General features: G+C 39.7%; 1 protein-coding gene across 2 annotated transcripts; it reads right to left on the bottom strand.

Moving 5' to 3' along the window:
• Positions 1–206: 206 nt before the first annotated feature.
• Positions 207–20,936, bottom strand: mideasa (mitotic deacetylase associated SANT domain protein a). 2 transcript variants are annotated; one of them, XM_060866138.1, is made up of 14 exons: positions 20,842–20,936; positions 20,467–20,704; positions 18,068–19,628; positions 12,136–12,351; positions 10,762–11,095; positions 9,854–9,920; positions 9,565–9,707; positions 9,370–9,473; positions 8,454–8,529; positions 7,878–7,966; positions 7,612–7,734; positions 5,681–5,803; positions 4,502–4,698; positions 207–981 (listed from the first exon to the last, which is right to left on the bottom strand). In XM_060866138.1, the coding sequence occupies exons 3-14, from the start codon at positions 19,403–19,405 to the stop codon at positions 765–767; spliced, it is 3,027 nt and encodes a 1,008-aa protein (XP_060722121.1). In that variant the 5' UTR covers positions 19,406–19,628; positions 20,467–20,704; positions 20,842–20,936; the 3' UTR covers positions 207–764. The 2 variants fall into 2 exon arrangements, with proteins under 2 accessions (XP_060722121.1, XP_060722122.1); XM_060866139.1 differs by having other exon boundaries at positions 5,693–5,803; positions 20,467–20,889.
• Positions 20,937–22,018: the final 1,082 nt, after the last annotated feature.

The raw sequence follows: 22,018 nt of genomic DNA, 5'->3' as shown, positions 1-22,018 counted from the left end.
CACCTATTCTGAAAATTTCCCTCCTTAAGGCTTAGCTTGTGTTTAGACAGAACAACAGACACTAAAGAAAAGGCAGTGGACGAATGGCTGGTGGATGGCGTCGAGTCCTTAAATATAGTTTAGCGCATGAAACGATTCACACAATAAAATGTTCATTTTTGAACTTTGTATAAATATCGCTAACAAAATACAAAGAGAAGTTGAGGTACATTTTCTACTATTTATACGTTTCGTATACAAAATTACATCCGATTGAAAATTACCCATAGTTTTGTGTAACAGGATCAAAATAATAGTGTCCTTGAGCTGATAATACAATATAATTGTACAAAATACAATTTCCTGTCTTTTTAGTCCATTATTTTTATATCAACACTAAACTTACATTAAAAATAGACCATTATTATTTAACAAAATAAATGTGAATTTCATAGAAAAGATTTCCCCAAGTTATTACAAAAGTTGCTCTAAAAACTTTGCTACATTTTCAGAGAAATTGAGAAAACAGTTGAGCGGAGGTCATGTTGTCTGTGTTTAAATCGACATTCAGACGTTGGTTAAAGAAATAAAGAAAACCTATTATTTGCGTTGTGTTGTTACAGAATGTTACACATCATGACACTGTTGACATAAAAATAACTATTACATTCATGTCATCCCTTTGGTTATCGTGTAATAAACAGTCCGCTGGATTTGGAATAGATTTGGCTAAATAGGTGGTGCCCCTTCAAAAAAAAAAATTATTCAAATGAAAAAAAAAAACCTCATCGCCAGTCATCGTCTCTGTCGTTATCGGTGTCAATCACATACTCCTCAGCTTCATCACTGTCATCCTCAAACCTCTCGGACTCTGCTTGCTTGAGCCTGGCCATTGCCGCCAGACGCTCCTCTTCCTCTCTCTGCCGCTGAGCCGCCGCTTTCTTCTCCTGCTCGGCATGGCTCTTCATGTGCGCGCTGCGGCTCTTCACCTTATAGAACACCCTATTGGAAAACAATCCGGAATGATGTCATTATGAAATCAAGGGCTTTTCCAAAAACATTTCCACTACAACGCTGCAATTTTCAATCCCGGGAGCTCTAGAAGGACAACACGTCTGACTACTGACTACATACTTTTTAGGGTAGCTTTTATGTGATTTCTTTGTTAGTTATTGGCTTTTTATTTTTTGTATGGTTAGTTTAAGTGTCTGTACTGTCATGTGTATCTTTTATGATCTTTCATCTTTTATGTCAAGCACTTTGAGAAGCTACTTTTAAAGGCGCTATACAAAATAAAGTTTATTATTATTATTATAATACGGATCAGAAGAATCAAGGTTCTCACTCCTGATTGGCTCATATTTATAAGCAGCAATTGTATTGTATCCAGATGCTGTATTTTTAGGTTTTGTCTATTTTTTCTTCAGTTCTATATGACTAATTTTATTTTACCTTACTCTAAAATTCTCACAATTTTTTGGAATTTGCTTGTTTTTATTATCTAAAGCTGTTACAAAAGTAACTGTTATATAAATTGGGTATACCATAAAATCCAACCTACATCGTAGTACTACAGGTTAAGACAAAAAAAATCCAACATTAATGGCTCCTAAGTGTCAATCTCTGCAACACTAGCCGATCAAAGCTCACATCTGAGAGCTTGTGTGTGTATGGAAGAGGGCGGAGTTAAATTTTTTTTCGAGTGGGTGACACTCTCTTACACACATTTTTGACCATTTTTATGTTGACTCTTTTCACAACATAAGAGCATTTCACTGCATGTTGTACCGTGTAACTAATAAAAATGTGAATTTCAATTAGTTGGAGGAGTACAGCTCAAATTTAGGGGTTTAGAATAATATGCTAGTTTTTATTACTCAAAGCTGTTACTATAATACTGAACCGAATACAGTATGTACAGAACTCAATGTAGTTCAATGTAGAACTCAGGATTGCATTTGAATCAGCACATACTGCAATAGGGGCTGAATCGAATGCAGTAAATGCTGAACTGAATACAGTATGTACTGATTCAAATGCAGTAAATGCTGAATCGAATACAGTACATGCTGCTTCAAATGCAATAGGGGCTGAATCAAATGCATTAAATGCTGCACCGAATACAGTATGTACAGATTCAAACGTAATAGGGGCTGAATCGAATGCAGTAAATGCTGCGCCAAACACAGTATGTACTGATTCAAATACGATAGTAGCTGAATCGAATGCAGTATGTACTGTTTCAAACAGTAGGTGCTGAATAGAATGCGGTGTGAACAGAATTGAATAAAATGGTTGCTGAATCAAAAGCAGTGCGTACTGAATCAAATGCAATGAAAGTCAATTGTTCATTTGTAAATTGTCTCATTGGCGTACTGTTGTGTTATCAGGAGAATATAAAGCCCATCAGGATGTGCTTTCAACAGTAGCTCTGTTTCATCACACTACACCTTAAATAATTAGTTTCCTATAGCAGCCTGATTCCAAGTGTTCAACAACCTATAAATAATGTTGGAAATGTGTAAGAATTACACATAACAAGAACAGCTTGTACTAATGTAGGACTTGAACACATTAAGGTGTGTTTTTCCTTCCCTCCAGTTTGGGAGTGTTTAACTAAAGTGTTGCGTCTTTAGTCAGTGACTCAGATGTTCAGGCAGTTCAGAAGTTGTTTATTCCACCTCCTGCCTGTCAGAACATAGAACAGACTTGATTCAAGACTTCCTGGTGTTTTTAGGAACAGTGGGTTGGTTCGAGTCGTTAGAGTTCCTCTAAGGAAAGAGTACATTACATATTCATATATATTTCCCTTTGCTTGGTCAACTGATTAGATTTCTATTTTTATCATAACTAATTGAATTCAATTTATTTTCCTACTTTTTCTGACATGGACAGCCAAAAAGCATTCCTCTACTATATGTGATACTGTGTATGATTGTGTCTGTGAGAAATAAGCTTTGAATTTGGTTTGCAAAGAGTCATGAGATAAGTGTGGAAGTAGGGATCCGATCTGTTTCTGGCTCTTCGGGCGAGCATCTGTGCTTTATCTGTGCTTTGACATGAGCAGCTATAAACAAGGCAGCGGTGTGATGGAGGAGAACTTAAGGACTTTGAAAACAAGTCATGCAGCTGCATTCTGCTGTGGATTAAGTTGGAGTCAAATCAGGAGATAACTCGAGACTAAACAGACACATGAGTGACCTCTGGGAAGAGAAACAGCTGGAGCTGGATCCTCCTGAGACGGTGTTCGAGCTGCATTGATAAAGCTGGTTGTCGAGAATCAGAAGTAAATTAGCATTCGTGGCATTTTGAAACAGAAGATTCATGCTTACAGAGAACATACATTTGCAAGTCATGCCACAAACCCTGTCATATCATCTGAACAGGTTTTAAACCGACTTTTAAACTTCATGGAATTTCTTTTGTTTATATATAAATTATGGAGCATTTTGTATGAATACTTTTTTCCATTCTAAAGTCTTGTGGCAGAGGTAAAGGCAGGGTTTGTTCAACATAACACACTTTATCAATTAAATGTGCTATAATGTTCATGATGTATAAGAAACAGCATTTCTGTTTGTTTAATCACATTTTAAAGGGAACCAGCTGATTAACAGGATTAACCTATCGAGGTCATGGAACACACTGCCAATGAGGATGCGGATGTTTACACTATAGTTTTGTTTCTTTTGTTTTTTTTCCCCCACCATAAAAAAAACAACCGTCTCATTTCTACAAGTTAAGACTAAAATGAAACAATAAAGTCCCCTGAGTGTAAAGAAAAGTATGATGGACTGTTTACTCTTTCACTTGTCAATGGTGACTGTGAGATTGTGTGTGTGTGTGTGTGTGTGTGTGTGTGTGTGTGGGAGGGCAGAGTTCAGTTTCCTCTGAGTGTGTCTGAGAAATGAGGCTCAAGAATGATTCAATTCAAACCTTATCTCACACACACACACACACACACACAAATTTGCACGCACACACACAAACTTGCCCACTCGCACACACTTGCACATTCTCACACACATATACAGACACACACACACTCACACCACAAATTTGCCCACTTGCATGCACTGGCACACACAGACAGACAGACACACAGACAGACAGACACAGACACACAGACACACACACAGACACACACACACACACATACAGACACACACACACACAGACAGACACACACAGACAGACACACACAGACAGACACACACAGACAGACACACACAGACAGACACACACAGACAGACACACACACACAGACACACACACACAGACACACACACACAGACACACACACACAGACACACACACAGACACACACACAGACACACACACAGACACACACACAGACACACACACAGACACAGACACACACACACACACACAGACACACACACACACACACAGACACACACAGACACACACAGACACACACACACACACAGACACACACACACACACACACACACAGACACACACACACAGACACACACAGACACACACAGACACCCCTCACCTGCTGCACTTCTTGCAGGGAAATACACCCTCTGGTTCTCCCTGACTCTTCGGCGCACTCGCTGGAGCACTTCTCCTTGCTGCACTCTCGCGTGGTTTTGGAGCAAAGAAAGGAGGAGTCTGTGTTTCCTTCCTCAGTGCGGTTACCTCACTCAAAGAGACAATTTGTGGGTTGCTGAGCACTAAGACTTTCCCCTCCTGAAAAAGAGACAAACATTTAAACCAGATCCAACACAGCAACTTGTATATAACCTTTATATAACTTTATTACATTAAAGTTGAGTCCCTCTGATCTTTAAAGGGAAGGTGAAAAGGAAGCAGACAGAACTGTACTGCACAAATAGGCTGGGACGTCACTTTATAACATGCCATGTCAGGGGTAAAACACTAGGGGGCGTTATAAGAAAATAATCAACGACTTGTGACCTGATAAAGCGGTGTTACTGTTTCCTAGAAGAGATTGTTTCACCGGTAACAGATTGGAATTAAAATATAAAAGAATGATAAATTTTTATTCTTTTTTCCGTTTTTGTTACATTTTTTGTAAAACAAGTCAGTTAGTCATCATGCTCATTATATTCGGGTGAAAAAAACACCTCCTCTGTTCTTCATCCTAAAGACGTCAAGTTGATGCTTTGATCCCTTTGATGCTGGAGACTCCTTCCAAAAACATTAGATAAATATACAAATTTTTTTACAGAAAATTTCTTCCACAGTTGTATAATATTATGTGGATGGTCCACTATACATTAGTGTAAGCCATTACTATTGTAACCAAATGAGATAACGTTTCAACATGAGCAAATTCTTTTGTCATCCCCCTTAATTTTATTTTTCATGACCTCTCACTAATCTTTACTAGAATTAAAGTAGAACTAGAGTTAAAGTATTTTATGAATGTTATTTTTGTTTATGTCGCAAATTGCGTCACTTCCATGTCTGTTCTGAAAGTTTGGGGATGTTAGAAAAGCTCCCGTAATTCTAACTTGTGATCATCATAAATGTATTTTATCGGTTAGAAAGTATAAATCTGAATAATATTAATCCATCTTTTATGCATTTATTTCCCTTCTATTAACCCTTTGACAAACTGTGAAGTTTAATGTTAAATTCTCAAATTTGGAAGAGCTCTGGACTCGTTGTGAGAGTGATGATGCAGTCAGAGTGATGATGTACTTACGTTGTCACTGACCTGAAGAGCTTTGGTCACGTTTCGGAGGTGATCAGCGCCGCCGTCTACCTGCTCTGCCTTGTGTTTGCTCTCTTCTCCCGTTTCCAGCTGCTCTTGTTTGATCTGTGGGATCTTTGGTGAAAGAGAGGAGACTTGCTTAGATAACAAACAAACAGGTTCATCAAGTCTGAGATCCGTGAAGATCTTGTGGTTACATGATGCAGACAAGTGCAAAAGTTTGCACACCCAAAAGACAGTGAATGTAGAGGTTTCTGCTTTCTAATTCATTAAGTAAATAACAAATCATAGAAAAAAGGGGTAAGGGCCTTTCTAAGGGGCCAAGCAGTGGCAGCTTAGTGGAGCTGGGATTTGAACTCACAACCTTCTAATTAGTAAGCCAATACCTTAACCACCAATCTTGGCCCTGATATGCATTAGATGGCCCCTTGTCTTGCTTCTTGGTACTAGATGCACAATAATTGATTAATCATTTCCAGGTTATGTCCTAAATTTATGTGAAAAAAAAATTTGAAATGAGGAGAAATACAAAAGTTTTTCATATCATTATTGTTTTAAAATCCTCTCCTTCTCCCTTTCCACCCATCAGCCAACTTTCCCCTGATGTATAGCAGACTACCAACCAATTTCTTTTAAATTTTTAAATTAAATCTATTTGTTTAGCACATTTAACAAAACACAATGTCTTAAAGCAACTTAAGTTTCTAAAAGTATAGAAACAAAAAATTACTATTTATCTCTAACATTTATCCCTAATGATCAAGTTTGAGGTTACGGTGGTGAGGAAAAACTCCCTGAGATGATATGAGGAAGAAAACTTGAGAGGAACCAGACTCAGAAGTGAACCTCATCCTCATTTTTGTGACACTGAACAGGAAATAATGTAAATAATGTAATTTCTACAACAGTGGAATTATGGAACCAAGAGCTCCTGAGGAACCAACAGGTCAGAGTCATTACTGAGTTCATTACAGACTTAACACTAATTCCATCCTGCTGAGACCTGACCATAAAACCAGGAAGGATGAAGGGTAACACGCTCTTCCTCTGAGACACACATTTACATGATTCGTCAGATTCCATTATCCAGAGCATCTTATCTCATTTATAGATTTGAGCAATAAGGGGTTAAGGGCCTTGCTCAGGGTACCGGACTGGCAGCTTAGAAGCCCAGGGATTTTAACCACTGGCCTACCACTTCCCTTCCATACAGGAAGCCAACTTATCACGTCTTCTCAAAAAAGCTGCTGCTCATGCTGTAGACTCAGAGGAAAGTACTGTCTGCCCTCTACTGCATACATGAGCTCACTATTCACTCGATCCCTCTCACACAGACAGTATCGCTCTAAACCAAAAAAGTTATTAACCAATCTAAAGTCTTGAAAATAGCTTGAGCGCAAATCTCATAACTCCATTGGACACTTCAACTGTCCACCTCTTCCTCACTCCGCGGGAGAGCTTCACGGCATATTTCTCCTCAAGAAGAGTCGCAACGAATCAACACGTCTTCTGAGGTAAATGTCTTCAAAACAATGGGCTCAAAGAAAAAAAAATCTTGACCCCCGCTAGTTCTGGTTCTCGTCTGAGGGCAGGAATTTAGCGCAAGACAATCCACTGCAACGCGGACTAAATCCTGTGCACTGCAGATAAGGTACGGCGTTTTTTTAATTTCCTGAAAAGTAATGGTTTTGGAGATACGAGGATTCTGCCCGACAGCGACGATTATTTATTTATATATATATATATATATATATATATACACACACACACACACACACACACACACACACACACACACACACAATATATGTTACATGAAATTAATTTGTAGATAAATTATTACTAGAGACATTTAGCACAGAAAGAAAGTGAATGTGAAAACTAAAGAATGTAAGAATAATTCATGCATATGACTTTTTCACCTCAGGGACGCGCTCTTCTGGATCCGGAGGGCCGTAGATCAGCATCCCGCTGCGTCCGACCTTCACCTGTTTCTTATAGGTGTAATAAAATTCCACACACTGCGCCATTGTTTTAGTCTGCACCTACACACACACACACACACAGATTTACACAGGAACAGAAACACTTGTAAACTTGTTTGAATTGTTAAAAGCACTATACAAATAAAACAAAGCCTTGTACCCAAACAGAAAACAGATACTCAATAATCTTCAAATAATCGTACCAATTTCTGCACTAAAAAGAAGTCCTTCCGGTATGCAGATATCCCTTTATTGAAGTATCGCTTTTCATCCACAGTCCAGCAGTCTGACCCTGATGGAACACAAAGCATTATACTTCACAAGTCTTTATATCTACATCCAAAAGACTGGACTGAAATGAAATCCTTAAATTGCAATACATAGGCATACAAAAGAATTAGCATGACATTATCTAAGGTTTAGCTGAGTTAGACGGCAATTTAAATTTAAATTTTTAATTTTTCTAGCACTGCATTTATTTTTAGCTAAGTATGCTAGCTAGCTTGGCTTTTGGAAAGAGTCTGGTTTATAAAAACATTCTAGCTAATAAGAAGAATGGCTAGCTAATCAATTAAGCTAGGTAATTTCACTAGCAGGCCAGCTAATCGTATGCTAACTAGAATACTGTGTTAACCAGTCACTCAAGTAGCTAGCAAGCAAGCAAACCTCCGGTTAACTGCTAGCAGAATCTAAGCTGGGGGAAAGTCCTTAAACAAAGATTTATAATGTAATTAAAGGTATTTTAATGTAAAATATATGTAAAAAGTGCACATTTTTACCTGCATAGTGGTAGTTAGCAAGGTGATGATCTTTGGGGAAAATAGGTTTCTTTAGCAACAATGCTTCGAGAGTTTTCTAGAGAAATGAACAGAATACATATTAATCGTCGATAAGGATTAATTAATAAATAAATAATGCATTTAAGAGACAGACAGACAAATATAGACACAGATGAAAGGAGACAGACAGATCTCGATAGGGTCTATCTAGATAAAGCAGCAAACAGACTGACAGACAGATGGAGGATGGCTAGATAGACAGGTAGGTAGGTAGATAGTTTGATGAATGGATGGATGGAGGCAGAAATAGATAGACAGACAGATGGACAGACAAATGACAGACAGACAGGTGGAATGAACAGTCTGATGGATAAATAGATTAAGATAGATTAAGAAGACAGAGTGAGAATGAAAGAGACAAACAGACAAGTGGATATATAGACAGAGAGACAGACAGACAAATGGATGAGCAGATAACTGGATAGAAATACAGACAGGTGGATGTGTGCACTGATGGAGGAACAGATGTACAACTAAACAGACAAAATGAGACGCAGACAGACTTCTAAAGAGACGTTTGGAAGAATGAGTGTATAAGTGACAGACAGACAGAGAGAGGTGAAGGTAGACAGGCAGACAGGTAGATTGACAGACAGATGGATAAACAGATAGACAAATAGGTATGCAGATAGGTGGCTGGGTAGACAGATGGACAGTCAAATAGATGGATAGTTAAACAGACAGGCAGACAGACAAATAAGAAGACAGGTTGACAGACAGACGAATACAAAGACAGACAGTTAAAGGTCAGGTAGGTGGATGTCTACTGACAGAGAGGGAGAGACAGTTAGAGACTCATGGACACTGGTGAAGACTGATAAAAACGAACAGACAGACAGAATGTTCTTTAGCTTACCATGAGGTCACCTCCGTTCTCGTAAAGACAGTGGTGCATGAGCTCCACATTGGTTCCTCCTCCACACAGCACACTGGAGCATGCCAGGTTCATCAGATTATCCACTGTAGGATGAGACACGTGACAGAGTGAGCGTGCAAGTGACGCAGGACACGTCAGAGAAAAGGTGTGAGAAGATTAGCCAGCATGACTCACCTGTCTCATCCTGGGACGGTGAAGATTCCACCTGTGTCAGTGGGAGCCACACCAGCGTAGCTTTGTGCTGATCCTGTTCAACCAGAGACTGATCCTGGAGCTCGGGAATCCCTGCCTGGTACTTAGGGCCAATGTTTATTCGCCTGTAACACATGAGATCAGATCCAGTGACACACTACGCTGCCAAAAAATGTCAAGGCAAACGGTCACCAATGTGGTTTTAATCCGATTTAATTATGATGTGGAAGAATTCAAATGAAATTTAAACAAAGATTTCTCTCATACTTACGGTTCTAAGCTGACGGGTGTGGCCTCTCCAATCAGAGGGAGCATCGGAGGAGTGATGTCAGAACTGCCTGAAAATCACAACAGAATAATCTATTCATCGCAGTTAGGCTTGAGGACCAAACGAGACATGTGGCCGTAATCTCTAATATAATAATATAATATAGAATAATCTGATTTAACAGACTGTATCTGCATCATGCACTGTATCAATTAGTGTATGATGGCATATTGTTGGTGCAGGATATAATGAACTTACGGGATATTTAAAGCCCAGTGTGGTATACTTTAAAACACACTGAATATCCAATAAATTAAAGATCAGAAAGATGACTATTTGTAGCATTTTTAATGTGCAATCATATTAATGAAAAGTCAGACAGACAGAAAGACAACCAGACACAGAGGGGGGGGGGGGGGGGGGGCCCAGATAGATAGTTGAACAGATATCATGATATGATATAGATGAACAGAGAACGACAGGCAGACAGATAAACAGTAAGACAAACACACAGACAGGTGGCAGACAGATAAAGAGAAAGACAAATAGAGAAAGAAAAACAGACAGAGACATAAATAGATATGCTGAAAGGAAATAAACACAAACAGACAGAAATGGACAGAAAGATAAACAGACAACCATGCAGATCGAGACATACAGATAAAGAGACCAATAACTAATAGAAAAATTGCAAGGCAGACAGACAGACAAACATATCAATCAGTCAACCAATTGACAGACAGTCACAATAAGTAGACATAGAATAAATATATTTCACAACGTTTAGTTCTTACCACGGTTATAATTGGAACGTTACAATGTGCTTTTACGTAAAAGAAGTACACACTTTATCTCATACGGTCATATGGTTCAGCAATGTGTGATAAATGAAACATGAACTCATTGCTCACTTGAGCGCAGGAGGCTCCTGGAGGCAGTTTTGGGGGTTGGAGGTGGAGGCAATCCCTGATTCCCTGCTGCTATCGATGACAGGAAGGTGGAGAAGTAAAGTCCTGAGCCCTCCCGCACTGGTGACAGGATGGGTGGAGGAGTGTAGGGTGGCAGAGTCAGAGGGTTGTCCAGCAGGCGAACCGGGGAGCGCAGGTTGCTCTGGAAGGATGAGATGCTGGAGTAGGCAGACGGGGCGATGAACGTGCACGTTCTGGGCGGAGGTATGACCAGGGGCTCAGGTCGCGGCCGGCGCTTTATCTTGTCTGGGGATCTTCCGTCCTCCATCATGTCCTCCTGGTGCAGAAATAACAAATAACAAATGATGGAGAAAGAAATAAATACTACAAAGCTTTACCATGAAAAATAAAACCATATCATCACTGTCGGGCGGAAACCTCGTATGTCCAAATTTGGTCAATTTCATATTTTTTCACATATCGATGCTATTGGTCAGTCCCCACATGGGTCTGTTATTTTTACAAGTTATTAACCAATCTAAAGTCTTGAAAATAGCTTGAGCGCAAATCTCATAACTCCATTGGACACTTCAACTGTCCACCTCTTCCTCACTCCGTGGGAGAGCTTCGCGGCATATTTCTCCTCAAGTAGAGTCACAACGAATCATCACGTCTTCTGAGGTAAATGTCTTCAAAACACTGGGCTCAAAGAAAAGAAAATTCTTGACCCCTGCTAGTTCTGCTGCTCGTCTGAGGACAGGAATTTAGCGCAAGACAATCCACTGCAACGCGGACTAAACCCTGTGCACTGCAGATAAGGTACGGCGTTTTTTAATTTCCTGAAAAATAACGGTTTTGTAGATATACGAGGATTCTGCCCGACAGCGACGATATGTTAAACCAAGTGCTGTTATCTGTTATTTATTCAAATTTAAATGTTGCATTTGGAAAAAGTCATTATTATCATAAGTGTTTCATTTATCCATCATTCAAGTCCCTGTTTTTCAGCCGTTACTATAGCGATGTTAAATATTGCAGCTGTACAAACGTCAAAACTTCTGTTAGAGAAAACTGATGAAGAATTCAGCAATTGAACTAAACGTTTGTGAGGTTCCGCCAACCGAAAAGTACTGTTCAATAAAATCGCTAGTGAAAAGTAACCTCAGAAAAGCTGATGGATTTTAAATCAACATACCGAATGTGAGCATATACTCGTAAAAAAATCAATATAAAATATTCAATGTGATAAATAAAGTGTAATAAATGTAAGACAACAAGTGTGTTTTTATTTTATACTACAGTATTGTTTTATATTGAACCTCATGATTGTGAAGTCAGTAAGTAAGCAAGCTTTACGTGACGTACTGAACGTCGTACCTGGTTGAAACCGTCAGAGGCCCGTAAGGAGCGTCGGCGTGTCACGATGACAGAAGGTTTGTGCTCAGACTGTTGCAGACTTTCTGGAGGAAGCCTCTGCTCACACGTCCAGCCACCCGCCTGCTCCATATGGCCCTGATTCCTCTGAACAGGTACAGACACGGGGATCACTAGAGGAGGCATCCCTGTCTGTCTGCTAGACATGCTCTCCTCATGCTGCCCAGACGCCACATAATGACAAAGAACGAAGCAGAAAATTACATTTAAAAGGAAAGATGGTCGGAGATGGGACATGTTTACAGAATACAATATTCTAGTACAATATAAACAGAGTACTGTATTGTAGGACATCAGATTTACTGGATCAATCACCTGGATGAATATAATTTAATAATAAAATCAAACTCCATCATTCACCTCAGCAGCGTTGGTCTTGTTTCTGATTTGTCTGATTCTACTGAATCTCGGTACATTTCGTTTTGTTCATCTTACACCATCACAAACGCACAACACCACCATATTTTGTATTTTTTTTCTATTCTATTATGCACATTAAGGCTCTTTTCTCACCTCTTTAATGTCCCACAGTGTTCCCGACACTCATGCTACACGTGTATTGTGTGTTGAAACTAATATATCATGATGTATCGAATCTATCAAATTATTTCGGAGAACTGAACTTGAAAATGTAGCAAAAGATGAAATGTATAAAAAAGAGAACTCATTAAGTAGTTTGATCAAATCAGGTTATATTTAGCATGCAGATGATTTAAAGGTGGGGTCTCCGTTGTTTGAGAAATGCTTCAGAAAACTGCTTTGGGTTGCCAAACAAAACAAAAACAAAACTAACGTGTACCCAATGAGCAGAAAGGGGCGTGTCTTGTCAATATGGGCGGAGAGAGTGTCAAGTGCGCATGTGTGACATTAGCAGAAAGCGGTTTTAACATTGCCATTCATTCATTCATTCATTCATTCATTCATCTTCTACCGCTTATCCGAACTACCTCGGGTCAAGGGGAGATTGTGCCCCCACACACACACACACACACACACACACACATTCACTCACGCAATCACACACTACGGTACCCAGAGGAAACCCCACGGGGAGAACATGCAAACTCCACACACACAAGGTGGAGGCGGGAATCGAACCCCGACCCTGGAGGTGTGAGGCGAACGTGCTAACCACTAAGCCACCGTGAACCCCTTTTAACATTGACATGGAGGATAAAAACAAAGAAAGAAAGCGAAGAAAGGCTTACGATAAGGCAAGGAGTAGGACTAAAATAAATTAAAATTAATTAATTACAAAATAGCTTAAATTAAAATAATTCAGGTAAATTAAAGTACTTAATAAATAAAATAATACATAAAAAATAAATATGCACAAGTAACACAAATTTCCAAACCTTTATACTTTTTTACCAGGCAGAACTAGAACGAGGCAGCCCATAAATTCTCATAAACTGTGTGTGTGTCTCCAGTGACAGAACAACAGAAGGAAACACACACATTTAATTTCTTTTGTGTTGTGATTGTTGCACATTTGATGCCTTGATGAAAGGGCAATAATAATGAAATACATCTCTACTCCTTTAATTAATTTCAGGAAGCCTCTGGGACTTTCCTTAGTTTCAGGTAAGCTAAAGCTTCTGGTTGCAAAGCTGTTTTTGTTTCTCAAAATATCTTCCTTCATGTTCATCAGAACAAAGAAATTTATACAGGTTTGTAACAACATGAGAGTGAGTAAATGATGACAGAATTTTCATTTTGAGTGAACTATCCATTTAAATATGTGTGTTCGGCGCTGTAAGAAACGACACGTCTGATGTCATCTGTTTGTCGGCTCTTGCGGCGCTGAGTAAAGTTGAGCACATAAAAAAAAACTCGAAACAGCTGAACTCGACAAAACTGCTCTGTGTACTGTATGCCTGCGCCTCGTCCATTAATTCAGTTGTATATAGCAGGAAAAGTTCTCCCTTACTTCTCAGCGCAAGAAATACAAGGTGTGAACGTGTGAACTGACTGAAATGCGTGTCTCACGGTGAAGACTTGAGAGCTCTGTCATATGTAACCTAAAAGACAAACATGCGCCTATCTATAGCAAAAAAAAAAAAAAAACATTTAGGACATGTTTCCTCAACTTAGATGTTGAGTTTTTGAATGCTGAAATGTCCGTTTGCTTTGGCAGACACAGAAGACACCTCATAATGTAACTGCTCTCTCGCACTTTTACTAAGGTAAACATGCTTTCACTATGAGGCCAGGGGTGCGGGTTTTCCTCCTCATTTGTGTCTGCATTGCCGACGGTTGATTCTGACATGTTTGTGTTGCTAACTAACGCGTCCCGCCGCTGAGATTGAGTATGGTAACGTGACGAGACTGCACAACTACGTTTGATTGGTGAAACAAAGTCACGTGGTAGAGCCTTAGCGGAAGTTTCTCTATCTGTCAAAATAAAACATTAAAATTGATGCGTAGAATACCAAAGAGGTAAAAAGAAAAGTAACGAGATCATTGTAGCCTAATGTAGCGGAGTAAGAGTACAGTTTCTTCTTCACAAATCTACTCAAGTAAAAGTAAAAAGTATAGTGATTTAAAACTACTCCTTGAAGTAATTTTTTCAAAAACTTACTCAAGTAAATGTAACGGAGTAAATGTAACTCGTTACTACCCACCTCTGATCTTGTTAAATAATACGTATGCCAGAAATATCTTTAAAGTATTCTTTAAACAGGAAGAAAGCTGTTGAAGGAAATCTATTTCAGACATTCGACCTTGTTGAGACCCTGGACCCTGTTTGGATCAGTTCCAAAAACCCGAATCCGCTAGCTACCCTGATAACTCCATATAAATCCTGCAAACATTCAACCACATGTTCTTAAGATATCACGCCAAGGAAAACCTCAGACGGATCAAAAGACGGAACAATGGACGTACGGACGAGGAAAAAACATGACGCATCCCCAAGTCGGTCGCATAAAAATGACAGCAGATTCTAAAACAAACCAGCTGTGATGATTCTGCAGCTGCACGAAGTAGGAAGCGAGCGTGACTGAGGTTCAGGATGAGAAATCGTTTACGCCGTCTCATTTGTGCTTCTGCGCTTTAATTCGTTTTAAAGACAGAAAACAGGTTTCCCAGGCCAGATTGGTTTGTTGCTTTTCTTTTTCAAATCCTTTGTTTTTTATTAAAGCATAAGCATCAACCCCTTAAAACTTTGTTTTGCTTTTTAAAAACTCAAGCCACTTTGTTTTGTGTTCATCTTTAGAACTGGTTAAAGTGGGAAGGAAAAAAAAACAGGAGAATGTACAAATAGCACTTGCACATGATATCTCTTAGAAAACACGTCGAGGTTGCATGCATCGACTCCTCCCTAAAGCTGTGTGTGTGTAGTTTGGAATGTGTAGGTGTGTAGTCTCGCGCTCGCTCTCTCTCTCTCGCGGTCGCTCTCGTACGCTCGCACTCGCTCTCTCACGCTCGCTCTCTCACGCTCGCGCTCGCTCCCTCACGCTCTCTCTCCTTCACTTCAATCTTTCTCTCTCTCTCTCTCTCTCTCTCTCTCCCCTTCACTTCAATCTCTGTCTCTCTTTCTCTCTCCCCTTCACTTCAATCTCTGTCTCTCTCTCTCTCTCTCTCTCTCCTTCACTTCTGTCTCTCTCCTTCACTTCACACACACACACACGTCATGCATGATGTAAAAGACTTTAATAGCAGCTCCACCAGCTGCACAGTACATATGAAGTCCCAAACTTCTTAAAATAGGTGCATTGTTTTCTTAAGCTTTTGTTTTCAAGTCTTTTTTGTTTTTTAAATCACAGAGATAAATGAGAACTCGAGTCCTGACTAAGGAGTTCATACAATATACATGCGCATTTTAAATATTTTTATACCTCTGCCTTATTAAACAGCCGTCACTTCCATACTTCTATATTATCAATACTTAACCTACATATTATTTACATTAGATCACAGTTACTTCTTGTTGTTTTTTTCATACATCTCTGTATCGTTGTGAATAGTCTGTGTGCATGTGTGTGTGTAACAAACAAGGACTGGCAAACTGTTTCTGATTAATATCAGAGTGAGTCTTTAGAATTATCGCTGATGCACCCAGATAATCTATTCAATTATGATCCTAATCCTAATCAACATCTGGATTGAAAAATCTAAGCTGCTTGGTGTGAAACCGGTGTTTCATCCGGTGTTTTATACAATTATACTATGCTTCTACTGAGTTGGTTAGATGGTGTCTGTTAATTATCTTTACACCACACCTGGACAAATCTGATTGGTCAGAATGTTTGTGTTATTTTCATATAACTGGCTGTAAAATAAACGTCAGGGTCCATATTCATAAAGAGTTTAAGAATGATCTCAGAGAGCTCCTGATTTATCTTGAACATTTCTAACTACGAATCTTATCTTCAGAGTGATTCAGGAACAATCACAGAGCGACTCTGAACAAGGACAATACAACAACTTTTATCTCAGAGAGGAGGCGGGGTTTAAGCTGTTACTAGGTGACACATTCTACTGAAGACTGTGATTGGTTGTCCAATAAAAAAGGAACGTTTTTAAAATCTGCTCTATTATAAACCTTCCCTTTGTCTCTATGTTCAGATATTTCTTCTCCCTCTTCACTTTTCAGTCTTCTCCTCTGATAAAGAAACTCTTAAGTCTTCCTCACTTCTCCAAACACTTTCTGACCTTATGAGCTCTTTTATCTTTGCTTTTATCTTTTATCTTTATTAGAATCCTCTCTTTAATATTAAACGGAAAAATCGACATTTCTAAAAAATTTATTCGAATTTTGTCACTAGGAAAAACTCTTAACACTGAGAATTTTCATGAATACGGGCCCTGGTTTATATCGATGTGATCATTCTAATACGATATTGTTTCTATAGTAACAGCTCATGAGAATAGCCACAAGATTGAAATAAACCTCGGTTGTAAGCGTCTCAGCCTCAGTTACGTTTTCTTTTTTCTCAGTAAAATGACAGACTGAGCTTTGTGTGTGTGTGGGTGTGAGGGTAAGAGTGAATGTACTAGAGAACAGGAACCTGTCTAGCAGACGTTCTCAAACATTAAATCTAATTCTAAACCATTTAATGTGTAATATTTCATACATTTCACTCATTAGCTGGGATATAAGTGGGCTAATGAACTCCACGCAAAGTTCTAGTAGTTTTCCTTTCACAGCGGTTTTTGTGGTGTTCGATCCTCATAATCTACACCTTACAATAAACTAATAAAAATAAATAAATAATAAAAAAAATTTATCACCACATTATTGTTGCTTTGATTTGTTTCCTATAACATCACAGACTGAAGTGTTTTATTCCTATCATACATCAATATTAATAGCCAAAATTGGCATCAGCACAACAAACACATTGATGTGTATTGACACTGATAGACAATCATGATGCTAATTTGGTAATATTTTTAGTTTGAGTTTGAGTTTAATGCATGTGGTTTAATGCATCCAGCCTTTTAGCACAAAGACATCTTTGCGTTTTCTTTTTAATTTACAGATATGGGAATGGAAGTCTAGTGTGGCCCCTTGATGACCTGCCAGTCTATTCAGGGTGCGTTCTCATCTCCAGATACACCATGACCCTGACTGGGATAAAGCAGTCAATTGTTTGATTGTGTCTATTGTGGTCATATTTAATCTCAAACCTACCCAAAATAAAGGTCTGGCCAGAACTGACCAAGCACAGACCAAGAAGAATGTATTTTTCAGGTGCAATCTATAGCACTAATTAGACTTCCACGGATGATTCCGGATGTATGCTGAAATCATGTGCAAGATTCTACATAAATTACCTCATTCACGTTAGTGCAACATTCGAACAATAACGTGAAACTCTGAAAGGGAAAAATTAACATGAACAAACCCATTTGCTTGAACCACTCTCACCTTTGCAGGTAAAAACTCCATCTCCGAGGCCTTCTGTGCTAGAGTCTCGAGGTTGATCTCTTTGGATGTCCTCCTTCGTCTCTGAGTGCTGTGGATAACCCCTACCGAGGGTCCAGGAAGAGCAGCAATGCCGCTGTTACGGGCCAATTCCTTTGCCGGTGGGTTGCCTGGAGGAGAAATGCTGTCCTTTGAGAGCCGTCTGGAACGCCGCGGGAGAGCCTCGGATTTGCCTTCGGTTTCTTGTGCATCCTGAAGTGCTTGACCAAAACCTGGATCTTTGGTCATTGGTGACTGAGGACTTGGATCCTGTCTTTGATGAGGCACTGTACAAGAACCTGCTTTGGCCTGACTGTTGTCCGGTTGCTGTGGTGGTCTGACCAACTGCTGGTCTTGCTGAAGTGGTTGAGAAGGACATGGCTCTGCTTGCAGCATGTTTTGCAGCTGGCGCATTTGATGCTGCTGTTGCTGCATCTGCTGCATCTGTTCCTGCATCTTCTGCTGATGGTGGTACTGCTGCTGAAATTGGAGCAGTCGTTGTTGCTGTTGCTGTTGCTGCTGCTGTTGCAACATTTGCTGCATCTGCTGCTGCTGCTGTTGCAACTGCAGGAGTTGCTGTTGCTGCTGTGATTTTGGTGGTTCGCTGTAAACCAGATTCTGTGGTGCACTGTTTCCTTGGAAAGCTTGGAAAAAACCTGAGTTCTGAAGTTGCTTATTCGGACCAAACGCCACTTGAAAGGGTTGTAAAGTAGGGTCAGGCATAGAGTGGCGCATGGTGTGAGGCTGGTACTGTGTGTCTCCTGGTTTTTGACTCTGCTGAGGAGCTTGGAACTGGGAATGATGCATGGCTGCTACTGTATGAGAGTCCCATTCCATTCCTTGTGCCGGAGCTTGCATTGGTTCGGAGTAGGGCATGGAGGAACCTGCAGATATTTTCTCTTGCTGCAAGGTGTCCATGTCATGATTGGTCTTGGGTAAAGCTTGGTGTCCTCGTGCATCCTCCAGAGAAGGTCCAAAGTTTTGGGGCAGTTTAGTTGAATTTGGTACGCCTGGAAACCAAGTGGAGGAATGCACTGGCTCTTGAGGCACCCATTTCATTGGACCTGATTGCTGAAAATGACCCCATAATTGGTAGCCTTTCTCAGGTTTAAAGACAGCTGAGCTTTGGAGATCAAAAACCGGGTCAGTCCCTCCTCCAGCACCGCTGTTCGTTTGATCCAATGACGCACCCCCGGCATTGTAAAAGACCTCACCTGAATGCTGAGCCAGTTCTTCGATGCCTTCACTATTCTGTTTGCCCAGATTACTGACGTTCCCTCTATTATGAGGAGAGAGGCTCATGTTGAGATTGCAAAATTACAAAAGGGTGTGCAGAAATGTTCATCAGTCATCAGGAAAAAAAAACTCCCCACTGTTCTACAAGTCTGACTGCCTTCGTATGCAGATGCCACACAAAAAGAGGGAAGAGAACACAAATTGCACTTCCTCCCTGGCCTGTTCTCCTCTTCTCCAAACTAGTTATGCTGTAAACAGCTAAGTGATTTGTCATCCCTCAGGCAAGAGTCTGGAAAAGAGTAACCAACAAGGAGTTTGAGAAAGAATGCATGACATTTTTTCACAGTTCTTTGTCTTGTTGCGTGTTTGAGCTTAAATATTTTTTCAACCTGTTTCACTGAGCAAAATTTTGAGTTAAGCCTTGGTTCTTTTCTCAAACACCATTACAATTCATAAGTGCTGTTAATTAGCCAAATACATACTTTATCCATAGCACTTCTCAGTTACACACAGGTAAATGTATAATAGTTAGTTAATGGCTACCTAAAGACAACTACTTTCACTTTAGGTGTGGTTGGGTGTGAAACCACATATATGTATTCCATATTCAATTTATTTCTTCTTACATGAAGCCAGTCCTGTAAAATGTTTCCATAATGAGATTTGTCATTCCTTTAGGGAAACTTGATTTTTTAGTTCAGCACACAGAACAGTGGCAGAAAGCAAACTGAAGCAGGGGCGTGGACGGTGCAGTGCAAGACAACAAGAATTACAGGAAGTGAAGAGGGAAGGGGAAGAGAGATTATGGGAGAGAGAGAGAGAGAGAGAGAGAAACTTCTAAATCATATAGCCTATAACACTCTATTAACCACTTTTAATGATCACTACAATAATTACATAGTATTATCATTATCACTCTCTACAGTTTCTGTGCAGGGCTTTTAAGGGCACTGATTATGCAATTCAATTTTTTTTTTTGTTTAGGCCTCTAAGGAATGCGCACACGTTGTTTTGAAATAAACACATGCAAGCAACTAAGTGCAAATGCAAACAGCGCACAGGAAGACATTTAACACCAAACCGTCTAACGCTTCACGTGCTGGTTTAAAGCGCAAGGATCCACTTACTGTGTTAATGTCGCCTTTCCTTCTGTCCGTGTTTCTGTCTTGAGGTTCGGATGACAGGGCTGTGTGACGCAGAAAACCGATCCAACCTGGAGCAAAGTCGAGTCTTGGGCATGCACACGGCTGCACACTGCTCACTGCTCACTATTACAGCCCCACAACCGGGTCACAATCGACCGCGACTCTATAGGAAGTCGTTAAGCTTCACGACGTCGATGTGTCAACATCTGAAAAGCGCAAGCTGGAAACAAAGTTACACAAAGTCGCGCATTCCGCTGCGTCGTGCGGCATTTTGGCCTCGAGTTCGTGTGTTTCACCTTAAGGACACACTCTTCAAATCAACGAACAAAAAAAACAAACAAAACCACATTTACGCACCTTTATGCACGTTTCCGTGTGTAAAGTTTCAGCTCATTTTGCATGTCTTCCGCGAGACTTAAGAGTCGGGTTGCACGGGTTTCATATAGTGACGGATGATTCACGAATCAACCGGTTCTTTTGAATGAAGCTTTTAAAGAATCGATTCACTCATCCAAGTATGATTTTTTTTTCTATTTCTTTTTTGGCAAAGTTTGCTACTGTTTGTCGTTATGATTAATATGTTTTCTCTTAGCAGCTAAACTCATTGTTTTTTTTTGTTTGTTTGTTGTTTTTTATGTAGCCAATTCACTCTGAGCCTATTCCAGGAACACTTGGAGTGATGCAGGAATCAAGTTTATCCAAGAAGATTCACATACCTGCATGGTTTTGGGAGGAAACCAGAAAACCCAGAGGAAACCTGGGAAGACATAACCTATGGTCCTGGAGCCCTAAGGCTGCAATGCTGAACTTTAATCAGCTGTGAATATTAGCAGATAAACTGGATTGTGAATTGAAAACATGGTGCATGGTTTAGAGCTGTTGTGGGATTTTACGGATGATTCCAAAAACAGAGTAGAGGATGTTTGTATAAAATAAACACATGAATAAATCAGTGTTGGGAATCTTTTAGTAATGGCACCGTGGACTAATTTGAAATCAGCAGGATAATTTGCATATCACACATAACATGTTAAATAAATAAAGTACAAAAAAAAAAAAGAAACAGTTGTAGTTTGGAAATAGACAGGAATGAATAAAATGAGTCATATACTAAACTAGTTAGGACATGGGGATGAGTGTAATAGTCAGTGGGGCAAAATATATACATTATTGTCCCCCACACAACAAATAATAGTCCTATGTAATATTAAAATGTACAGCGTTTATTGCAGAACATATGCTCACTCTAAAACGATGACAAATACTGCTTTTATTATTTTTTATTGTTACAAAGAAATGGTGTTGAATTATCCAAATCTACACTCGTCCAGTTCAGTTCAACTGATTTCTTCAAAAGAGACGATTCGGTAAAATGACTCATAAGGCCCGTCAGTAAGTACGACCTGTTCTTTCAGTTATTTATCAACACAAAAGCGCCATATGACCTGCCACCATATCAGTGTACTTAAGATTTAACCGAAGGCCAGTGAAACACGGACTGTTTGAAATGCTAATGGGTCTGCAAATTAACTAA

This window comes from Tachysurus vachellii, chromosome 3 (assembly GCF_030014155.1).
Source record: "Tachysurus vachellii isolate PV-2020 chromosome 3, HZAU_Pvac_v1, whole genome shotgun sequence".
NCBI lineage: Eukaryota > Metazoa > Chordata > Actinopteri > Siluriformes > Bagridae > Tachysurus > Tachysurus vachellii.
The sequence above is the reverse complement of the archived record's forward strand: the minus strand, read 5'-3'. Positions and strand labels throughout refer to the sequence as shown.

Excerpts from the sequence above, each read along its gene's own strand:
- mideasa (XM_060866138.1), bottom strand. The coding sequence starts at position 19,405 with ATGAGCCTCTCTCCTCATAATAGAGGGAACGTCAGTAATCTGGGCAAA. Across the intron at positions 11,096-12,135 it reads CCTCTGACGGTTTCAACCAG|GAGGACATGATGGAGGACGG; the intron begins GTACGACGTTCA and ends TTTCTGCACCAG. Across the intron at positions 8,530-9,369 it reads AGAACGGAGGTGACCTCATG|AAAACTCTCGAAGCATTGTT; the intron begins GTAAGCTAAAGA and ends TCATTTCTCTAG.